At 36.9% G+C, this 19,411-nt stretch overlaps 1 protein-coding gene across 4 annotated transcripts in view; it reads left to right on the top strand.

Annotated features, from left to right (window-relative positions):
- Rabgap1 (RAB GTPase activating protein 1) overlaps positions 1-19,411 on the top strand; it is a 183,369-nt gene that overhangs the window by 21,697 nt on the left and 142,261 nt on the right. For all 4 annotated transcript variants that reach the window (XM_004849413.4, XM_004849414.4, XM_021262111.2 and 1 more), the window contains exon 2: positions 5,126-5,325. In XM_004849413.4, the coding sequence (XP_004849470.1) occupies positions 5,176-5,325 (150 nt within the window). In that variant the 5' untranslated portion in view covers positions 5,126-5,175. The remainder of the gene's footprint in view (positions 1-5,125; positions 5,326-19,411) is intronic.

The following is a 19,411-nucleotide window of genomic DNA, read 5'->3' as shown; positions in this document are numbered from 1 at the left end:
ATAACCAGGCTCATAGAATTAGTAAATAGTAAAACCAGCATTCTTTGTGTGTGTGTGTGTGTGTGTGTGTGTGTGTGTACGTATGTGTGTGTGTGTTGAGGTGGGATGCTGGGGATGCAAGGCCTCTTGCATACTAAGCATGTGTGCTGCAACCGAGCTACACCTCAGCCCATGGAACCAGTATTGTAACTTGGATTATTCCTAATTCCAATTGCTTGGTTCACTCTTACAAATATGACTGCTGTTACTGTCAATTTATAAAAGATGGTCTTTCCTTTTCATTGGATGGCTTTATCCTTATTTTCTGTTTATCCTACTTTAACATTTTAGCATCTCCTGTATGCCAGATGTTGTTCAAGATGCTAAGCATTCAGCAATTAAACACAAAAATGGAGCTGAAGTTTTAATTTACATGATACTTAAATGACTGTCATAATAAGGGTATCAGGTATGGAGAATGGTAGGAGGGGATGGCAGGATATTTACAGGAGAAAGTTTGTACTTTATTATCCATAGAAAAATTTATACTTTATTGTCCATAGAAACTGGAATTATATAGATTAAAGGATAAAGTATCAAAGTAGGGAGCTTCTTGTAACTAATGTAGGTAGAGGTTCAAAATGAAACAAAGTTAGTCCTTAGGGTCTTGAAGGCAGAGGTTGTGAATCTCTAGAATATTGCCAGAAGTACACAGTATTTTGTGGAGGCCAGGGAAAGGGTGGTCTTCCTTGTGGAGCTCATGGACTCCTTTACTTTTGTCCACGAAGCGGGAGAAAAGAATTACTACCATTAATTTTGTTTCCTGTACTACTTAGTGTTTTGATAAGCATTATTCCCACTGAATGATTCAGTTACTTTCAGTTGCCAAAACCAACAGTAAAGCATCTTATGAAGTGTATTTTCCAATCACCCCCTCAAAATAGGTGGAACTTTGAGCCTGGCAAATTTTAGTTCCATACTGTAAATACAGAAATATATTCTTTGTAAATCCAGAGTATTTTATATTTTATGAAAAAATGAAACATTTTCATAACCAAATAATAAGAGAATAAGAATATTACATTGTGTATCTTCAACGTAGTTACTCAATACAAGACATAAACCAGTAAGATTCTTACAAAGAAGAAACATAATTAACACAAACTTTCTATTCAGTGAATTAAGATAAATTTTTAGTACTGTATAAATGAAACAAATTAGTATACGTTGAAGTTTTTTCTAAAACAACAGAATGTGTAATTTGGGGAAGTAGTTGAACTTCCTACTTACTATTTATCTCTCCTATTTTACTCTTTATTTGTGTGTATATAAATATATGTATGTATATGTGTGGTAAATATGTGTATATATGTATATATAATATATATGTGTATATATAGTGTTTCCCATATAAGAGCAACCATGCAGGATTTGAGTTTGTATGTCTGACTTATTTCACTTAATAGTATGTTCTCAAGTTGCAAGCTTATCTTTCTTTATGGCAGTGTAGTATTCCATTGTGTATAAATGACAGGTTTTCCCTTATTCATTCGTTGATGGAGGTATACACTGTTTCCAAGATCTAGCTATTATAAATTGTGCTGCTATAAACATAGGTATGTGTGTATCCCTGTAATATGATGATTTTAACTCTTTTGGGAAGATACCTAGGAGGGGGATCGCTAGGTCAAATGCTTTCTACTTTTAGGTTTTTGAGGAATCTCCACACTGATTTTCATAGTAGTTGTACAGGTTTACATTCCCACCAACAGTGAGGTAGAGTTCCATTTCCCCATATCCTCAGGAGCATTTATTATTTTTAGATTTTTTTGATCATAGCCATTCTTTCTGGGACAAAATGGGTTATCAGTGTAGTTTTAATTTGCATTTCTCTGATGGCCAGCAATGGTGAGCATTTTTTCATGTATTTATTGGCCATTTGTACTTCTGAGAAGTGTCTATTCATTTCAGTTGCCCAATTTTTGATTGGGTCTTTTGTTTAAGGGGGTCTGATTTATTTTGAGTTCTTTATATATTCTTTTTTTAAAAATTATTTATTTTTTCTGGTACTGGGGGTCAAACTCAGGACTGTGCGCTTGTGAGGCAGCTGCGACACCACTAAGCTAAATCCCCAGCCCAGTTCTGTATATATTCTTGATGTTAATCTTCTGGCAAAAAATTTTTTCCATTCTGTAGATTGTCTCTTCATTCTGTTGTTTCCTTTGCTGTGCAGATGCTTTTAAATTTGATATGATCTCATTTGTTGATTCTCTATTATTTCATGTGCAATTGGGGTTCTATTCAGAAGGTCCTTGCCAGTGCCTATGTCTTCAAGAGTTATACCTATTTTATCTTCTGGCAGATTGTTTCTGTTTTAACATTTAGATCTTTGATTCATTTTTATTTTGATTTAGTACATGGTGATATATGTGGGTCTAGACTCAATTTTCTGCATGTGGATATCCAATTTTGGCAGCATTGTAGAAATATAGAAAGTTGTGTCTCTGAGATCATAGCTTTAGACAGTTTTTCCAGGCCTTTTGCTATCCTAATATTACCTGCATGATAAAAGATGAATTAAGACTGATTGAGCATGAAAACCCAGCTTAAAATACGCTTTGCAAAAGAGAAAAAGACCCCTTTACTCAATACTGTTTGGGGAAAAGATCCAAACTTGTAGCATTAGAAAAGCATTATTATCTAATAGAGCACAACTTTCAGAGTCATGGATAATTGGGTCAATGTTTGTCTTTGCCTCTGTCTAGTAACATTACCTTGAACAAGTTATACCATCTCTCTAGTCCTTAATTTTCTCCTATGTAAAATGTAAGTATGAAGATTAGATAAGAAGCAGTTAACAACAGATTACAAAATAATAGGTTCTTTTTAAAAAATCAAATGTTAAATACTGTGTGACCAGAAATAAGGGAAGCAATTCATATGACTTTGGAGTGAGAATGGGCAAGTGGACTGAGAAGATTAATAAGAGGAGGAGGTTTAGATCAAGTTGGAATTGATCAAATAAAGAATCAAGGAAACAACCGTAGGAAGAGGATCTGATGAGAGCGGATATCTGGATGTGTAGAAGTATATATTCCTAGCAAATGTTCCAGTGTGCTCCCATAATTTTTGATAACCTAAATCAGTAACTATTAGCCTGTACAATTGTTCTCTACTATAAACTCTTGGGGCAAAAGTCTACTTTCTTTTATTTACCATAACTTGCTCTTTATTTACCAGATGCACACTAAGTATTTGTTGAATAATTAAAATAACCTTTTTTCTTTTAATTTTTTGAAGACCTGCCCTGTCCCCCATGATACTAGGGATTGAACATAGGGAGTGCTGTGCTACATTTCAAGCCCTCCTCTCTCTTTTGTTTTTAAGAAAGGGTCTCACTAGTTCAGGCTGTTCTTGAACTATGTAGCGCAGGCAGGCCTTAAACTGTTGGCAATCTTCCTGCCTCGGCCTCTCAAATGTTGGGATCATAGGCGTGTACCACCGTGCCTGCCAACCCCGTTTTGTTACTGTTTTAATTTTTGAGACAAAGTCTTCCTATGTAGTCCAAGCTGTACTTGAACTCAGTACATAGTCTAGGCTGGCTTTGAACTTGTGCCACAGCCTCCTGAGAACTGGAATTAGTTGTGCATCACTACACCCAGCTGCAAGGCCTTATTTTTTGAGACATGATCTCATGTTATCCGGTCTCTCTCAAGTTGCCCAGGCTGACCTTGAACTTGCAGTCCTCCTGCCACAGCATCCGGAGTAGCTGGGATCATACATCTGGCTCAGAAGACCATTTTTTAAAAGTTTTTTTGAGTAGCACTCTGTGTATTCAGATTTAGCCCTACAAAATGTAGACCTATGAGAGCCTTTAGGTAGGGGAATTAATTTAAATAGAAAGCAGTAGAGGGTCCAGGATTCTAGCCTCTGCTATCTATCATTAAGTATAGTAGATATATGACCTGACATCTTCTCTTGGAGTTGCTCTTTCCTTATCTGTTTAACATTATTGATGATTACTAAATTTTCGCTCAACTATAGTACTCAGATTATGTAATTCCTGCTGCCTGTTGTTTATATGTGTTTGTTGGAGGGGAAAAGTGCTTTTGGCACATGGTGTGCACTAAGTAAATACATATTCAATTAAAAATCTAAAACATGTCAAGACTTCTCAATTGAAGAGATTAAACAGGCTTTCAGAACCTTATCAATGTGATACAGTGCTATAGCTACTTTTCTTAATTGGTTAGGACTCTCAGTACATTGTATTACTCTTTTGATGTTTTGGCAACCAAGTAGAAAAATTGCTAAAAAGTATGCAGAATCAAGTTTTTAAATGTAGATAAATGTGAGTTTTCTCTAGGAGTCAATAAATAATTCAGAGACTTTTTTTTTTTAAATTTTTGATACTGGGGATTGAACTTGGGACCTTGCGCTTGCGAAGCAGGCGCCAGAACCACTGAGCTAAATCCCCATCCCCCAGAGACTTTTCATAAGTGACACATTCTTATAATTTTTCCTGGCCATTTTTGGCATTAAACTATTGATTTATTGGATAATGTTCACATTGAATTGAGTTCTAAGAAGTTGTGGTGTGGGAAAGTCGAGTATATAATGGACATCTGATTTCTTGCTATGCAAGATATTTCCTAGCTCTAGAATTCACGCCTGCCCTGCCTTAATTTATCTCTCTTGGGTGTTAATGTGAAATTTTGTTTGTTAAAACTATGATAAAATTTTAAATTTAAGTGTTGATAACACTAGGAAAACTTCAGTTGCTATGCTTTCACAGTAACCAAGGGCATTAATTTCATTTATGTGAGCCCCTTTACAAATTAAAGGATAAAAACAGAAGGTTAGTGCTCCCTATTTTATAGAGGCCAAGACTAGAGTTGCAACATATGCCAAGGAAATTACTGTAGATAGACAAGAGTTATTCTGAAAACAATATATTTTATTTGCCTGAAATCTGAAATGTCTTGACCCTGAATAGTATATGAAATTACCTCATTATCAAAGTGGGTACATGGTGTATGTGCCGGGAAAATATTTTGGAAGTATTTTTTAAAAGTTTTTCTGTATGTGTTTTGTAAGAATTAGCCTGCTAGTCTATATAAATATCTTAATGGTTTTTGTTTTTCAGGCATTTAAAAATACTTAATCATTTCATGAGTTGAGCCTCACTCTTGAGTTATGGATGACAAAGCTTCTGTTGGAAAAATCAGTGTCTCCTCAGACTCAGTATCTACTCTTAATAGTGAAGATTTTGTCTTGGTTTCCAGGCAAGGAGATGAAACACCATCTACAAATAATGGAAGTGATGATGAAAAAACAGGACTCAAGGTAAAACTTATTAACCTAAGTTAGTTTTGCTTAGCCCATTGCAGAACTTGGCCTTAATGGAAAAGGGATATGAGGAAAAGTAAGAGTACAGAGTTACTTCTTTTTTAATAGTGTAATTAAGAGTTATATATAGGGCCGGGGATTTAGCTCAGTGGTTCTGCCACCTGCCTCGCAAGTGCAAGGACCCGAGTTCGATCCCCGGTACCAAAACAAAACAAAAAAAGAGATATATAAACATAGTGAGAAATTAAGATTTGGTCAAGGAGTTTTACTTTGACTAGCCTCTCCTAAATTTTATAATACCCCTGTCAAAACTAGTGGTTACACTATAAACTTTTATGATTTTAGTATTTTTACTTCCCCATTGAATAAAGAGGTGCTTGTTTCTTTTGGACTTTCTGTATGTAGTGTAAAGGGACTCACAAGTCATCAGTGCTATTTATAAAAGTAAAGTGTAGAATTATTGGAACAAAACTTTAAATGTCTGGCCTTTGACCACCTCTTTATCTTTTCTCAAGAACTGTTACTTTTCCCACACTCTGTTATTGTTCTGCTTTTTATAGAGATACATGAAAACAGATTAGTTGTAAAAATTGTCATTTAAAATACAAATAATTTTTAAAATATTTCAATTCTTTTTTTTTTTTGTTACCGGGGATCGAACTCCAGGTCCCTGTGCTTGCATAGCAGGTGGCGAAACCACTGAGCTAAATCCCTGGCCTCAATTCTTGTTTATGTCTACTCATGCCAAATATTATTCTAGGTACTGGGGATATAGTGAACATCACAGGGAAAGCCCCCTGGCCTCTTAGAGCTTTTATTCTAAAGGAGAAACAGACTCTAAGCAGATAAGAAAATAAATATCAGGTAAATTTATGTGCTGTGAAGAAAAAGGATACGTTGATAGGAGTGAGTGACTCTCTGATTGTAGTTAATCGGCCTTTAAAAATGTTTGTCAAAATTCTGAAAACACTCTTCAACTCATAAATTTATAGGAAAAATTTTTTTAAAGAAAATAAAAGAGCAAATGACAGATGATAATTTAGAAAAGATCTTGAGATAACCCTTGAGTTGAAATCTGAATGAAATGAGGAAGAAAACCTGGAGAAAAGTAGGGCAAGAGCTTTCCAGAAGAGAAACAGCACATATAGAGACCCTAACGGTAAAGGTTAGAGCAGAATGAACATAGTAAAAATCAGTACAAGATAAAATCCAGGGACAGACAAGGGTTGGATTATGTAAAACCTTGTGGGACTAAGTAGGTAACATAGACTTTGTTAAAATGTGAAAGGAATTTTTGGAGAGTTTTGAAGGGGAACCTGACTGTTTTCCAGGTTGCTTGCCTCTCTCTCCGGTGTTAGATTCTAGATTCTTGATTCTTCTCACCTGGAACAAAGAATTAAACAAAATGAGCAAAAAAACAAAACAAAACAACAGCAAAATAAAACACAGTGACAAAGTTTATTCAAGAAAGTGAAAGTGAAGAGGGAGGGACAAAAACTGCAGAGTGAGCTTGGGCCCAAGTAAAAGAGGAAAAGGCAAGATAAAAGAACGCCCTGGAGAAAGCAGGGCAGGCTATCATAAGGAAAAGCCAGGATAGCAAGTTCTTCATGGCTGCCCTCTCCTTTTATGCTGTCCAAATCTTGAGGAAACCCTTGAGAACCTCTACATATGGTCCTGAGAGGCGATGCTGAGATATCACACCTCAGTTCTAGGGCATCCTGTTGAAAACCTGCTTCAGTTCTCAGGAGAATTCCACATACAGGACTTTGAGAACTATTCTTCGCGTGTGTCCTGGATATTGTAATTAACAGGTCTCACCTACTTCCCCAGCCAGCTTTGCCACACCTTACTCTCCTATCTCATTCACATTATTAAGAATTCAGCAGCTGAGAGGGATTTCCAGCATGACAACAGGTCCAGCTCCCCAGCTAAACTGGTGGCAGTTATTAAAAAAAAAAACAACCCAATGAAACAGTATTCATAGTCTGTTCTAAAGGAAGTATATACAGCAAATGTAGAAACACTTATTCAAGGAAATTTACTAAAATTAAATAAAAGCAAGAATCAGTGTTGTTTGAACTAAGACTTACCTACTCCTTTCTTCCCCTATCCAAAATGAGTGAGGTAATTCCACTCCAGACTGGTGCAGTCAAGGTGAGGCTTCCTGCAGCTCTCAGTTCCCAGGCTGTCTTTGGGGGAAGAGCAGTGCTCAGCATTTCTCATGCTGCCTTCAGCTACCTGTTTGCTAGCCATGGGAGACTGAGAGGTGGGCTCCCCTTTTCTGCCCAGTTCCTACTCCTGGAACAAAGGCTGTACTTTGGGCATAGCAACAAAAACTGGGATATTATTTAATGAGAAATGTGCCATTATGCCCCCACCTAGGTGCAGAATCATGGCTCAGATTTTTGCCTATAGGGAAAAGCAGGCCCTAAAACAGCTATTTCCCAATGCCTTCACAAAGGAAGCGTTCAAGCCTAAGTTTACTCTCAAACACAGTGGAGGGTCACTGAACTTGGTGGTACACTCTTAGAATCCTATTTACTCTGGAGAGTGAGACAGAAGGATCACAATTTTGAGGTCAGCTTGGCACCTATCCAGACCCTGTCTCAAGATAAAATAATGAAAAAGGGCCTGGGAATGCAGTTTAGTGCAAGGATCTGAGTTCATTCTCCAGTACTGCCCTCCCACACCAGAAAAAAGGGAAGGTTGCAGTGAATGATAATTGGGACATTAGTAAAGTGATAGAATGTTTAGGTTTAGTTAACTGTAGACCTACTAGTTTGTCTGAGAAAATTATGGAAAGATAGGGCTGGTAGGAGAACAACAGGGATCAAAAGAAATCTCAAAAGCTGACCTCTGGAAATTTCCCTTCTGATGAATTCAAACTTGATTGATTTAGTCTGTGGATTAGTTTATTCTCCAGTGAACTGTTGAAATCAGAACAGTCAGCAGTTAGTGCTGCTTTAATAAATAGGTGTGGTCAGAGAAACTGAGCCTTGTCAAAACCATATTCATCACAAGGTGACTGATAATTCCAAATTTGAGCTTCCTGAGGAGCAACATCACAGGTTTATCACTTGCAGTAGGAGAACTGAATGTACAAAATAAGCCAACCAGTCACTCAACAATCAAGTGCGAACAATAGAAGAAAGTCCTAAAGTGGAAGGAACAGAATGTAGAGTCAGTATAACACATTGTCTAAAATGTCCAGTTTCTAACAAAAAATTGTTAGATATGCAACAGAACAAGAAAACAAGATTCATTTATTGAAAAAAAAGGTAACAGTAATTGTTGAGTGTCATTCAGATTTAATATACAAAGCTTTCAGAGTAGCCTTTATGAATGTGTTCAGGTAAAGGAAATCATGTTTAAAGAAAAAAAAGAAGATGTGATGGTAATGGCATCAAATAGAAAATACTAGTAAGGAGACAGGAGATATTCCATAGAACCAAATAGAAACCCTAGAGTAGAAAAGCACTATAACTGAAATAAAAAACTGAATAGCGAGCTTCAAACATTAATTTCATCTGGCAATACAATTAATGAGCTTGAAGAGCAAGTTACCCAAAAAACAAGAAAAGTAAATGGAGAAAAATAAACAGCCTCAGAAAGATGGGACACTGTTAAATGTGCCAACACACTTGTAGGAGTATCTACAGGAGGAGAAAAAGAAATGAAGAGAGAAAAAAAGTTCAATAATGTCTGCAACCATCTTACAGTTATTGAAAATTGTAGTAATCACTGCCTCCAGGAAGCTCAGTGCACTCCAAGTATGGTAAATGCAAAGAAATCCATAGTTAAAAGCCAAACAAAAGAAGTCTTGAGACTATCTAAATGACTCATCACTTATAATAGAACCCCAGTAATGTTTATATAGCTAAGTCTTCAGCAAAAACGGTGGTGACCAGTGAGATAACACAGAGTGGTCAAAGAAAAAACTGTCAGCCTAATTTAGGCATACCTTTTAGATACTACAGGTTTCATTCTAGACTGCTTATGTAAAGCGAGCCACAGGAAAATCTGGGGTTCCTAGTGCGTATAAGTTGTACTATATTGTAGTGTATTAAGAGTGCAGTAGTTTTTTTGCCTTAAAAAGAAAACAATGTATATACCTTAATTTTAAAACACCTTACTGCTAAAAAAAAAAAAAAAAATGGTAACAGGGCCAGGGATTTAGCTCAGTGGTGCCTTGCCTGCCTTGCAAGCACAAGGTCCTGAGTTCAATCCCCGGTACTGCCAAAAAAAAAAAAAAAAAAAAAAAAATGCTAACAATCATCTGAATCTTTAGCAAATGGTGATCTTTTTGCTCATAAAGAGTTTTTAATCAGTGTTGATGGTGGCTGACCAAAGTGTAGTGATTCCTGAAGATTGGGGTAACTCTGGTTTCTTTTGTTTTGTCTTTTTGTGGTTTTATTTTGTTTTTGTGGTTGTGGGGATTGAACCCAGAAGCACTAAACTATAATATCACCATTCCTTTTCATTTTCTTTTTTTCTGGTACTGGGGATCAAACTCAGGACCTTGCACTTGCCAGGCGGGCTTGCACTTGCCTTGCACTTGTCACTGAGCTAAATCCCCTGCCCCCTATTTGTTATTTTGAGACACAATCTCACTAAATTGTTCAAGCTGGACTTGAACTTGGAAACTCCTGCCTCAGCCTCCTAAGTAGCTGTTGATACAGTTATATACCTCCATGCCTGATACAACTTCCTTTCTCTGTGTGTGTGATGTGGTTGTGTGTGTGTGTTACTGGAGATTGAACCCAGGGCTTTTGTACTTCCCCAGCCCTTTAACAGAGGAGCTTGCTATGTTGGGATCCTCCTGCCTCAGCCTCCTAGAATGATAGGATTATAGGTGTGCACCACTATACCTGCTCATGATTTCTTTTTAGGGGTGCCAGGGATCGAACTCGGGACCTTGCCCTTGCAAGACAAGCAGCAGAATCACTGAGCTAAATCCCTGGCCCTCATGATTTCTTAAAATAAGGCAGTGATGAAATTTTTATCAACTCTTTTCATGAAAGAGTTCTCTGTAGCATGCAGTGCTATTTGAGAGTACTTTACATTATACCTTCTTTCAGAATTGCAGTAAATCCCTCAAGCTGTGCTGCTGCATTATCAGTTACATTTATGTAATATTCTAAATCCTTTGTTGTCATTCCAACAATGTTCATAGCATTTTTGTCTCAAAGCACTTCTTTGCTCACCCATGAGAAACAACTTATCCATTAAAGTTTTATTGTAAGATTGAAGCAGTTCAGCCACTTTTTTAGGATCCACTTATAATTCTAGTCTTTTGCTGTTTCCACCACGTTTTCAGTAACTTCCTCCACTTAGGTTTTGTGTATGTTGTTTTTTTTTTTTTTTGGTACCGGGGATCGAACTCTGGACCTTGCGCTTGCGAGGCAGGCGCCGGAACCACTGAGCTAAATCCCCGGCCCTCCACTGAGGTTTTGAATCCCTCAAAGTCATCCTTGGGACTTGGAATCAATTTCTTCCAAATTTCCTTAGTACTGATATTTTGATCTCTTGAGTCATAAATGTTCTAAAATGGTGAATCTTTTGCAGAAGATTTTAAATTTACTTTGTCCAGATGGATCAGAGAAACCACTGTCTGTGGCATCTAGTCTTATACAGTGTATTTATTAATAAGACTTGGATCTCACCATGGTGTCATATGCCTGTGATCCCAGCACTCTGGAAGGCTGACGCAGAGGGTTACAAGTTTAAGCCCAATGTGGGTAACTTACTGACTTGGGGAGACCCTCTCTCAAAAACATGTAAAAAGAAGGCTTAGCTTAGTGGGAAGGCCCTGGGTTCAACCCCCAATAGAGCTTAAAAAAAAAAAAAAAAAAAAAGAGAAAGTAAAAGAAAAGACTTGAAAGTAGGAATTATCCCTTGACCTATGGGTTGCAGAATGAATGTTGTGTTATTGACAGGTACAAATGTGTTATTGACAAGTATAAAAAAAAATTAATCTCATTTTAACTCTCCATCTCAGCTCTTAAGTGACAAAAGTACATTGTAAATAAGCATTAATAATTTGAAAAGAATCTTTTTCTGAGCAGTACGTCTTAACAGTGAGTTGTAAATATATGTTGTCATCCATGTTTTGTTGTTCTGTTTATAGAGCACAAAGTAGATTGTGTGCTCATAAATTTGTATATATATTAAAATTATATATATGTAATTATTTTGGTATTTAGGATTGAACCCTGGCCTCATGTGTGCTAGGCAATCACTGCCAACTGAGATATGTCTCCAGTCTTTTTTTGAATTTTATTTTGAGACAAGGTTTTGCAAGGTTGCCTATGCTGTCCTCAAAGTTGTGATTCCCTTGCCTAAAGTTCCCAAGCTGCTAGCTTTACAGTTATTCACCACCATGCTTGGTGATTTTGTATAATTCTTAAGGGCCTTATGATATTCAAAATGGTAAACAAAATTGGCTGTAACTTACATTAGCTCCTAACACAAGAATCAACCTATCTTTTGAAATTTTAAAACCAGGCATTAATTTTTTCCTGTCTAGCCATGAAAGTTCTAAATGCCATCTTCTTCCAATAGTACTATATTAGGCTGTTTTGTCTATAATGAAAATCTATTGGTTAGTGTAGCTACCTTCACCAGTTACATTAGCTAGTTCTTCAGGATAATTTCTGCAGCTCCTGCATTAGCACTTGCTGCTTTATGTGACACTCTTATGCAGGTGGCTTCTTTGCTTAAACCTTATGAACCAAAACCTCTACCTTCAAACTTCTGCAGTTTCTTCACTTGTCTCAACTTGCTTAGAATTGAAGAGACATAGAGCCTTCCTCTTGATTATTTTTTGGTTTAAGAGACTGTTGTAGCTAGTTTAATGTTCTTTCTGGAGTGCGAAAACTTTATGTGACCAATAGGCTGTCTTTGCTTTCCCTCTCCCTCTCCCCCTTCCCCTCCGCTCCCCCTTCCCCTCCTTGGCTTTTTGGGTTTAGAAACCTAGCTTTCAACTTTTCCCTGCTTTTGACATGTTTCTCAGTAAGCATAATAATTTTTAGCTTTATATTTAAAGTGAGAGAAGTGCCTGGCTTCCTTTCACTTGAACAGTTAGACCTTTGTAGGATTATTAATTGGCCTAATTTCAATATGAGGAAAAGGAAGGCCCAAGGAGAGGGAGGGAGATGAGTAACAGCCCTTGAGTGGAACAGTCCGAATACACTGTTTATTAAGTTTGTTGTCTTTTTTTTTTTTTTTTTTTTGGTACCAGGGATCATACTCGGGTCCTTCTGCTTACAAGACAGGCGTCGGAACCACTGAGCTAAATCCCCAGCCCAAGTTTGTTGTCTTATATGGTGCATTTTGTGGCATCTCAAAACAGTTTCAGTGATAATATCACATATTGCATCATTGATCACAGATCACTTTAACAGATGTGATAATGAAAAAGTTGGAAATATTGCAGTTACTAAAAATGTGGCATAGATTCATGAAGTTGGCACAGGCTGTTGGAAAAGATGGTGACCATCGACTTGTGCCACTCAGGAATCCTACAGACTTTCAATTTGTAAAATTATTCAATATCTGGAAGGTGCAGTGAAGTAAAGAGGTATGCCTGTATTCAAAACTGAAGGTTAGATACATTCTGAGAGAAGATTTGTTGCTAGCAGCCCTGTCTTATAAGAAATCCTAGAGGAAGTTCTTCAAGCAGAATGTAAGTAACTCCACATGGTAATTTAATTAATTTAGTTTTTAAAATTTTATTTTATTGGTACATTTTAGGTATACATTATAATGACATTCATCATTGGAAATTTTCACCTTTACATAATCTCCCTTGGTTCTTACATTTTCCCCCTTCCCCTGCCCTACCTTCAACCCCTCCATCCCTACTTACAAAGACTTTGTTTCCATGTTTTCATTTTCTCATATTAATTCCATTCCCTTCTTTCTTTTCCCTTACCCTTCCCACTTCCCCTTCCTCTTTGCCCCTTTTCTTCCTATTTCACACTATCTATTATACCTTTTAGTCCTTATTTACACTTTCAGTTTCTCACACTAGAGAAACTATTCGGTATTTACACGTGTGTCCTATTTACTTCACTTAAGAGTATTGCCTCAATGTGCATCCATTTAGCTATAAATGTCTCTATTTTTTCATTTTTTATGGCTGAGTAATACTCCATTTTATTTTTTTATAAAACACATTTTCTTTATCCAGTCTCCAGTTGATGGGCATTTGGGCTGTTCGCAAGTTTTAGCTATTACAAACTGTGCTGCTATGAACATGGGTGCACATATATCACTGTGGTATGATTCTTTTAATTCTTTGGGGAAGATACCCAGCAGGGGAATAGCTAGGTCAAATGGGACTTCCACTGCTAGATCTTTGAGGTATCTCCATACTGATTTCCACAGTGGTTGCACCAGTCTACACTCCCACCAACAGTGGAGCAGGGTTCCTCTTTCCTCACAGCCCCGCCAGCATTTGTTATTGGTTGATTTCATGAACGAAGAAGACCTAAAAATTCTAAACCCAGTATCAATCAATGAAATTGAAAACTGTAATTAAAAACTTACCAACTAAGAAAAGCCCGGGTCCTGATGGCTTCACCGCTGAATTCTACAAGACATTTAGAGAGGAACTACTGCCACTACTGTTTAAACCCTTCAGTGAAATTGAAAGGGAAGCAATACTCCTGAATTCATTCCTGGAAGCAAGCATCACCTTGATCCCCAAAGCAGAGAAAGACCCAACCAAAAAAGAGAACTATGTGCCAATCTCACTAATGAGCATGGATGCAAAAATCCTTAATAAGATACTGGCAAATAGAATGCAGATCATCAAGAAGATCATATACCCTGACGAAGTGGGATTCATCTCAGGGATGCAGGGATGGTTCAACATACCCAAATCAATCAGTGTAATACACTATATCAATACAGCCAAGGACAAAAACCATATGATCATCTTAATAGATGCAGAAAAAGCATTTGACAAAATCCAACACGCATTTATGATAAAAACCCTACAAAAAATTTGAAGAGACGGTCTCTATTTCCATCTGATAAAAGCCATCTATAAAACACGATCAGCCAGTATCATACTAAATGGTCAAAAACTGAAATCCTTCACACTAAAATCAGGAACAAGACAAGGATGTCTGTTATCACCACTCCTGTTCAATAAAGTCTTGGAAACATTAGCCATGGCAATTAGAAGAGAAAGAAAAGGAAAAAAGATAGGAAATGAAGATATCCAATTGTCATTATTTGCAGATAACATGATACTCTATACAGAAGACCCCACAAACTCCACCAAAAGTTCTAGACTTAATGACCAAATTCAGTAAAGTAGCTGGATACAAGGTCAACACACAAAAATAAATAGCTTTCCTCTACATGAACAGCAGACTCACTGAGAGAGGAACTGGAGAAACAACTCCTTTCACATTAGCATCCAAAAAAACTGAAATACCCAGAAATCAACCTAATAGAAGAAATCAAAGACCTCTTCTCTTAAAACTATAGTACTCTGAAAAGAGAGATTGAAGACGATATCAGAAAATGGAAAGACATCCCCTGCTGCTGGTTAGGAAGGATCAACATAGTGAAAATGGCCATACTTTCAAAACTGCTATGTAGATTCAGTGCAATCCCAATTGAAATCCCAGCAGCATACTTCACGGACCTTGAGAAAACAATCCAAAAACTCATTTGGAACAAGAAGAGACCTATAATAGCAAAAGCAATTCTAGGTAACAGAGACATGGCAGGTAGTATTACAACTGCCAACTTGAAACTATACTATAAAGCTACTGTGATAAAAACAGCATGGTACTGGCAAAGTAACAGACCTGAGGACGAGTGGAACAGATCAGAAGATTCAGAAACAACTCCAGACACACTCAGCCACCTCATGTTTGACAAAGGAGCCAAATACCCTCATTGGAAGAAAGATCGCCTCTTTAATGAATGGTGCTGGAAAAATTGGGTTTCAACTTGCCAAAGATTAAAACTAGACCTATATCTCTCACCATGCACCAAAGTAAAATCGAAATGGATTAAAGGTCTAAATATTGGGCTGGGGATTTAGCTCAGTGATTTCGCCACCTCTTGCACAAGCACGAGGACCTGAGTTCGATCCCTGGTACCAACAAAAAAAAAAGATTAAAGATCTAAATTTTAAAACAGAAATGCTGAACCGGCTGGAACAGACGTTAGGTAGAACTCTTGAAGACATCGGTGTAGGAAAAGATTTTGTGAACAAAACCTCAGTTGCCTGTGAACTGGCACAATCAACAAGTGGGATCTCTTCTTGCTAAAAAGCTTCTGCATAGCAAGGGAAAACACTAACAGAGTGAAGAGACAGCCCACAGTGTGGGAAAAAATTTTCACCTGCTGTTCCTCAAACAAAGGTCTACTATCTAGAATCTATAAAGAATTTAAAAAATTCAGACCTTCCAAATTTAAAGACCCAATCCAAAAATGGACATCTGAAATGAACAGGCATTTCTCAGACCAAGAAGTACAAATAGCAAATAAACATGAAAAAATGTTCAGCATCACTGGTCATTCAAGAGATGCAAACGAAAACAACGTTGAGATTCCACCTCACCCCAGAATGAAGACTGCTATCAATTAATTTGGTTTTTAAAGAATTATTGTATTTTATTTTTTTATTTTATGGTGTATTGATCAACCCTCAGCCTCTGGCATGCTAGGTGAGAACTCTGCATCTGAGCCACACCCGCAGTCCCAAATGGTAATTTTAATCCGCACAAGAAGTTCACCATAGCCAGATGCGGTAGCAGGACCTTGCCTAGGGGGAAAGTGTCAAAGAATACTAGTAAAGATAATTATGTGATAATAAGTATGCACATGACCCTGGGTTCAATCCCCAGCTAAACAAGCAAAATGTTATGTATTAATAAAAATAACATACATTTTTCTCTTTTATATTGTATATGTAACATGTAGGCAGTATATTGTTGCACTATAGTTCCCAGTAAGAGGAAAATAAAATTAAGAAAAAGTTGTATTTTGCCTAGAGAAATAACACCATATTATAACTCACATTCACAAGAACAAATAAAGAGATCCAGGAGTGATAAATAGGTTAATATAACAAAAGCTGTAAATACATGATTAGTTTCCTTTCTTCTTTCAATTAACTTTAAAAACATTTATAGAATTATATAAAATAATTCTAATGCATTAGTGGATTACATTTGGTAACATTTATATATGTGAAATATGTAACTACTATAAAAAGAAAAAGGAACGTAGAGCTGAGTAATATTTCTGTATCAGTGGAATTAAGTTAGTATACAAAAGCTGATTCTGCTAAATTAAAGTATATATGGTAAGTTTCTGAAGCAGCTAAGGATTTATGTATATATATATATGAAGTATAAATATATATATTCATACACACAGATATACATATCATATAAATGTAAATGTTGTGGGCCAGAGATTTAGCTCAGTGGCACCGTGCCTGCCTTGCAAGCCCAAGGCCCTGAGTTCGATCCCCGCTACCAGAAAAAAACAATGTAAATATTGTATTAGAAAATATTTACTAAATACAAAAGAAAGTAGTAAGGTAGGAATAGAGAAACAAAAGATGTGACACACATAAAAATACTAAAATGGCACTCCTAAATACAACTATTATCAGTATCATTAAATATGATTTCTTTTCTTTTTTCTTTTTCCTCCTAGAACCCATGGCTTTTTGCATGTTATGCAAACATTTTTTCACTGGGTTATATCCCCATCCCTTTTTTATTTTATTTTGAGACAGGCTTGTGAAATTACTCAGGCTGTGTTCTGAAACTGATGATCTTTTGAGTTAGCTGGAATTACTACATGCCCAGTTTAAATGTAAATTTTTTTTTTTTTTTTTTTTTTTTTTTTTTGGTAACAGGGATCGAATTTGGGACCTTGCACTTGTGAGGCAGGCGCTGGAACCACAGAGCTAAATCCCTGGCCCTAAATATAAATTTTTTTTTTTTTTGCTTTTTTTTTTTTTGTATTCTTTTATTGGTACATTGTAGGTATACAACACAATTACATTTCTCATTGGGAATTGTACCTTTATATAATGCATCTTGGTTCTTATTTTTTCCCCATTCCTAGCCCTCCCTTCACGCCCTCCACCCTTCCCTATTTACAAAGACTTTATTTCCATTTCTCATCATTTTTTCCTTTCCCTTCTTTCCTTTCCCCTGTGCCTCCCACTACCTCTACCCCTTTGGACCTTTTCTTCCAATTTTACATTATCGATTTTTCATTCTAATCATTGGTACATTTTAGGTATACAATATAATGACATTCATCATTGGAAATTTGCACCTTTACATAGTCTCTCTTGGTTCTTGTTTTTCACCTTTGTCCAGCCCTCCCTTCAACCCCTCCAGCCCTCCCTATTTACAAAGATTTTGTTCCTATTTTTCCATTTTCTCATATTAATCCCATTCCCTTCTATCCTTTCCCTTAGCCCTCCCACTTCCTTCCCCTTTGCCCCTTTTCTTCCTATTTCACATGACCTATTATACATTTAGTCCTTATTTACACTTTCAGTTTCTCACACCAGAGAAACTATTCGGTACTAAATATAAATTTTTTAAGCAGTACAGTCAGAAGGCAGATATCTGACTGGGTATAAAACATAATCCAAATATATGCTGCCTACTAGAGACATTCCAGATTTAAAGATGCAAATGGATTTAAAATAAAAGAATGGAAAGAGATAGGTATGCAGATGACAACTACAGGAAAACTGGAGTGTGTATTCTGATATTAGACTTTATAAAATAGTGTCCCTTCTTACTGTAGTAATTGTTTTGTTTAGTTCTGGTTTTGATACAGGGTCTCACTATGTAGTTCAGGCTGTCCTCAAACTCATGGCGATCCTCCTACCTCAGCCTCTCCAGTGCTGAGATTATAAGCATACACCACCACTCCCAGCTTACTCTAGTAATAATCTTTGTTTTAAGTCTAAATATTTTTATTTTATTTATTTATTTTTGGTACCAGGGATTGAACTCAGGACCTTGTGCTTGAGAGGCAGGGGGTGGAACCACTGAGCTAAATCCCTAGCCCCTAAATATTTTTGTTTTAAAGTATTGGCCCATCACAGATCTGACAATTACAACCTAATACAGGGTACCAGAATGCGTGATGCAAAACCTAACAGAAACAGAGAGAAATAAACAATTCTACAGTAGCTGTTGAGAAACATAATGCCTTCCTTCTAGTAATGTGTAGAAAAATTAGGGAATCAGTGAAGAAATGGAGCCAGGCCTGGTGGCACATATGTAATCCCAGTACTCTGGGAGGCTTAGAGAGAGAAGAGGATTGCAAACTTAAATCTGGACAATTTAGTGAGACTCTGCCTCAAAATTTTAAAAAAGTGGAGGAAGGCTGTGGTTGTAGTTCCATATGAAGGCTCTGGGTTCAATCCCCAGTGCTACAGTATGATGATGACGATGACGACGACAACATCATCATCATCATCATCGTGGTGGTGGTGATGGTGGCTTGAACATTGTTTGCCAAATCTGCCTAACAGATCTATGGAATATTTAACAGTAACAGAATATACATTCTTCTGAAGTGCACCAAAATATTCTCATCACCAGTGAATGAATCTAGAAATCAGGAACAGAAGTAAAACTGAAAATTCACAAATATGGGAAAATTGAGCAGCATCCTTTTAAAAAATTTTTTTTTTAAAGTTCTGTGATTTAAACCCAGGGCTTTTGTTCTTCATTGTCATATCTCTATTCCTTTCTTAATTTTTTATTTTGAGACACAGTCTTGCTAAGTCACTGTGTTTCCCAGTCTGAGCTTTAACTTCCAGTCCTCATGTCTCAGCCCCTCGTAGTGCTCTGATTATAGGTGTTTGTCATCACATCCAATGAATACCGTACTCTTAAGTCAGAGAACAAATCAAAAAGGAAATTGCAGAGGTCTGTGCATGCCCTACCAATGTCCTGAGTCGCATGGAACACGTGGAAACAGCCCGCTACAGACAGGCAGGTCTGTGCACGCCCTACGGAGGTCCTGAGTCACACAGAACTCGCCGAGTCAGCCCGCTGCAGACAAG

This window comes from Heterocephalus glaber, unplaced genomic scaffold (genome assembly GCF_053883595.1).
Source record: "Heterocephalus glaber isolate CG9 unplaced genomic scaffold, H.glaber_assembly_v1.0 deba00001479, whole genome shotgun sequence".
Lineage (NCBI taxonomy): Eukaryota > Metazoa > Chordata > Mammalia > Rodentia > Bathyergidae > Heterocephalus > Heterocephalus glaber.
Note: the sequence above shows the minus strand (reverse complement) of the source record. Positions and strands in the feature narration are given on the sequence as shown.